This window comes from Sinocyclocheilus grahami, unplaced genomic scaffold, assembly GCF_001515645.1.
Source record: "Sinocyclocheilus grahami isolate Dianchi unplaced genomic scaffold, SAMN03320097.WGS_v1.1 scaffold929.1, whole genome shotgun sequence".
In the NCBI taxonomy this organism is placed as follows: Eukaryota; Metazoa; Chordata; class Actinopteri; order Cypriniformes; family Cyprinidae; genus Sinocyclocheilus; species Sinocyclocheilus grahami.
The window spans coordinates 27,233-31,724 of record NW_015506108.1 but is presented as its reverse complement, the minus strand read 5'-3'; the positions used below and the strand labels follow the sequence as shown (position 1 = coordinate 31,724).

Sequence of the window (4,492 nt, the reverse complement as noted above, 5' to 3'; positions counted from 1 at the left end):
AATGATTGAGGGACCTCAAAGTCAGCCAGAGCTGTATCAAAATGGTAAGTGTTTGTTGGTCAGTTATACTCTTGCATGTGATGAAAATAAATTGCACCTTTAATAAATTATTCACAGTTTTACAAGTCACAGTCAAGTGCAACCCAGCATGTAGCATGGCACAGCACGGTAGAAGGAAGCAACATATCCATACCCACACATAAAACACACCCATGTTATCTGACTAAACGTAGTGCCTCCTCTTATGGTTTAATCCTAAAGTTGGATCATTCCAGATTCCTAAATAAAGCAAATTCACAGAATTATTAGTGAATGTAAACTAACACAGACAAAAGAACAAGTCTTTTTTTATCACAGTGCTTTAAAGAATAAATCTAGATTGGCATCTAGGTCATTGTCTCAGGCACTTTTCTGATACACATGAACTAGGTGTACTGAAAGTGCAGGTTACTATTTCAGCCTTATTTTCTAATATTTGAGTGTTTGGTAGTGCCACAGCATTCTTGGCAAGGAGTGTGGGGCTTGATTCTCCTTCATCTTCATCAAACCCCATAACACCGTTTTGCTCGACGCTGAAGGGATGAAACTCAGCCAGAGCTGTATCAAAGTCCCATGCCTGGCGAAGGGTTAAGTCCACATAAGATTTAGTGTTCGTGGTGGTCTGTTTACCCACGTCATTTCTACAGATGGCCGTGCGCAACGACGCATAACTTGTGCAATTGCTTTGAGCAAATGACGGAGGTGAGTGCTGACCATCCATCCAACCCAAAACACGACTATGATCCCCTTTCCTCAGTCTAATAGTACGCTTGAGTCGTGTGCAACCCTTGGTTAATAGGTTTTTCCTGCACAGAATATACACCCATGGATCCAGGATAGGGTTGAAGGAGGCGAATCTAATGGCCAGGAGATCACTGCGATAGTCTGGACTTTTGCCTGATGATATGTAAGCCGGATCGTACAGCTGGTTGACAAAGATGCGCACCTGTTAGGTTGAAAAAAAAAATTCAAGCCCATTACAATTAGAAAAGATCACAACATCAGAGTCCATATACTGTACACATATAACATACATGTAACAATTAAATGAAAAGCACTCAACTATTTGCCCTACACCTTGAATACACATGACTTCACACAACTTCATGTTCACTATTATTTAAAAAATAATAATTACAATCAGAATATTTGTTAGTCATGAATATCAAATTTTCTGCGTATGTTGCTATAGTAACTTACAATGCACAGCTAACCTGGTCCAGGGCAAAGTCCCTTTCAATGAAAGTCCATTCACTCGGCCCCTGGCAGCTCAAACAAGACCAAGTCCTATCTAAATGAATGGGGGAATCCTGAAATCTCAAAATCTCCCCTATTTCAAATCAGCAACAGAATCTGAATTGAATGCTGTTTCTAATGCTCAAATAGCGTTTAATAAGCTTGTTTTTCAGGCTATATATACAGGTGCATCTCAATAAATTAGAATGTCTGGCTTACCCTCCTTGTGAAGGGTGTCAATGATTGTCTTCTGGACACCTGTCAGATCAGCAGTCTTCCCCATGATTGTGTAGCCTAGTGAACCAAACTGAGTAGCATATATATATATATATATATATATATATATATATATATATACTGTATATATATAACAAATTGTTTTGTCTTCTCAGAGTCAAAGTCTTTTGTCAAAAAAGTATTGTCTGTTTCTCTACCCTCTATTGTTTTCTCTTCTTTCCCTTGTTTTCCTTTGTCAGACTGCACCTGCATGTAAAAAAGGAAATGTGTAATGTAGCAGTCACTTAAGTCTTCTCACATAATCAATGATTGTGATGTATTTTTGCAAATTTGTTGCAAATTTCATTAAGATGAACAAAAGTATGGAGCGAGATTAGTCTCAATAATAATTCACGCAAAAGACACGATGCATCCATGCATATCTCAATTCACATGCATGAAACCTAATTCACGTGCATGAAAAAATATATAAATACAAATATTTTCTTGTCTATTTGTGCATGTGAATTAGGTTTCATGCATGTGAATTGGGATATGCATATGAGCATCATGTCTTTTGCACGAATTATTATTGAGTATAATCTCACTCCATACATTGAGTCCCTCTCTCTCTCACACACTGCATATTCAGAGCTAAGCATAGAGAGGTATTGATCTCTGTGTTTGGACTGGAAAAATCCTTGCATCCATCTCCTAATCCATGTGGGAGTATTTAGGCACAGGGACTGTTATGAATCTGCAGGAATCTATACGAAGCTATACTGCTGTACTTATGGGAGTGTATAAGATGACAGCAGAGCCTTTCTCAACACATGATCTCGTTAAAGCTCTCCCTCTGTCCACCACAGGTATCTGATAGCAGGCGTGAACCCAGCGCTGGACGTCTAATTTGAGGTAATGAAAGAATTCTTCATCCCGGGGGGGTTCAAGAGTGATGCTACTATGTGTAAGTAGCTTGTGCCCTGATGCAGGAAGCAGTCAGTGTGTGAGTGGCCGGCACTGCGGGCAAGCATCTCACTCAGCCTTTCATATTTTCTCACAATGACCTTTCAACCATAGACACCAACGCTCACACACCCACATCACACACAGAGGGAAGGTTGTAAGTGTGCATGGCGAGTATATATTAAGATATCTGTTTTACGAGCAAACACATACTATAAATGTCTATGGAGGATCATTTATAGAACAAACAGTGGCACATAAATATTTCACTTTTAATTTCCCATTTAGTACAAATTCATTATTTAATTTTGAAATTTAATTTAGTCCTCTGAAAGCTAAGTTTATCAGTCATTACTCCAGATTTCGGTGTCACATTATCATTAAAAAAACATTCAAATATGCTGATTTGGTGTTCAGTTATTAATAATGGTTAAAAACATTTTTTGCCACTTAATCTTTTAATGATAATATAATATAATATAATATAATATAATATAATATAATATAATATATAATATAGGTCTAATATAATATAATATAAATTGTTAAGTATTTTACTATTAAGTAAAATTGTAAATATTCCAAACTTTTGACTGATAGTGTACATATGCATATACATATTTGTATACATACAGATGGACACGTTTCTTGTAAATTGTATAAGATCAAAATAAATGTTTAATTAATTAAACAGTCCATGTCAAGTGAACAATTATTGCTCCTAATCATTTCAGTTGCTCCTTTGTTATGATGACTCCCTTGGGAGAGAAAAAAACCCGAAAGGGGTGATTACATATTTAATCAATGAAATGTCAATAGAAAATCAGTTACATAAATTAAGCACGTTTCATCAAATTACAAGATTAGCTGTTAGAAATATCACGCAGCTGAGCCTAGTTGCATCATACCTTTGTCTACAGTTTTGACGCTCAGAGCAACATGGTTGAAATTAAGATAACCTCTGACGTTGAGTGCTGTATAGCAATTTCCTTCTGATGGAAAGGAAATTGACATGAAATAAAACCCTGAATGTTCCCTATACTGCATGGTTGTTCATGATTTTCTTTCTTCTGCAAATAGCAAACCTATTCTGTAATCAAACCCAGCAAGTACTGTATATATTTATAGGATTTACCTCTACAAAGTAAATTTTATTGTTTTATTATATTTAGCTGCATATTTTAGTATTAAAGTTTGCATCGCTCAGGTTCTGGCTCCCAGTTGGTTAATATAGCACTTCAGCCGTACTAAAATCTCATATAATAACAGCTATGAGATGAAAGCATTGTGTCTAACAGCAGCCTTAAGATATGAATACATTCAGAATACAATATAGCCACTGGGAACTTTTTACATATTCATAAATATGGTGTTTCATGACTGTAGTGCTAGATGTTCAAAAGTTTGGGGTCAATGTGGCAGTAAAACATTTATAGTGTAACAAAATATTTCTGTTTCAAATTAATGCTGTTCTTTTGAACCTTCTGTTCATTAAAGACTCCTAAAAAAAGAAAAAAAATTCCACAAAAAATATTAAGCAGCACATCTATTTTCAGCATTGATAAGAATTAGAACTCACCATATTATAATGGTTTTAGAAGGATCATGTGACATTGAGGAATGGATTAATGGCTACTGAAAATTCAGTTCTGTCATCACAGAAATAAATTACAATTAAAAATATATTAAGAGAGAAAAAGCTATTTTTATTATTTCGACATATTACTGTTTGAACAAATACATGCAGGCTTGGTGAGCAAAAGAGACCTCTTTCAAAAAGATAAAAAAATCTTACAAATCCCAAACTTTTGAACTGTACTGTATGTGAGTTGAAGATCCTTTTGTTCATTGTTATGCACATTAGCTAAGTAATTGGCGCTCATATCCTTAAAGGGATAGTTCACCCAAAAATGAAAATTCTGTCATTAATTACTCACCCTCATGTCATTCCAAACCTGTAAGTGTCAGGGATTCAACCACGCCACCCATCACGCTAACAAGGTCCCAATCAACCGATTACTGATCACCACTACCT

General features: G+C 35.7%; 1 protein-coding gene across 1 annotated transcript; it reads right to left on the bottom strand.

The window, feature by feature from the left end:
• Window positions 1–162: 162 nt before the first annotated feature.
• Window positions 163–1,154, bottom strand: LOC107564391 (prostaglandin E2 receptor EP4 subtype-like). The gene is made up of 2 exons (XM_016249469.1): window positions 1,103–1,154; window positions 163–985 (listed from the first exon to the last, which is right to left on the bottom strand). Exons 1-2 carry the CDS (start codon window positions 1,145–1,147, stop codon window positions 392–394), a joined length of 639 nt encoding a protein of 212 aa, XP_016104955.1. The 5' UTR covers window positions 1,148–1,154; the 3' UTR covers window positions 163–391.
• Between the last annotated feature and the right edge of the window lie 3,338 nt (window positions 1,155–4,492).

Bases quoted from the DNA above. Each gene is read 5' to 3' on its own strand.
- LOC107564391 (XM_016249469.1), bottom strand. From the start codon at position 1,147: ATGAAGTTGTGTGAAGTCATGTGTATTCAAGGTGTAGGGCAAATA. The intron at 986-1,102 runs GTTGAGTGCTTT...TCAACCTAACAG, and splicing joins TTCAAGGTGTAGGGCAAATA to GTGCGCATCTTTGTCAACCA.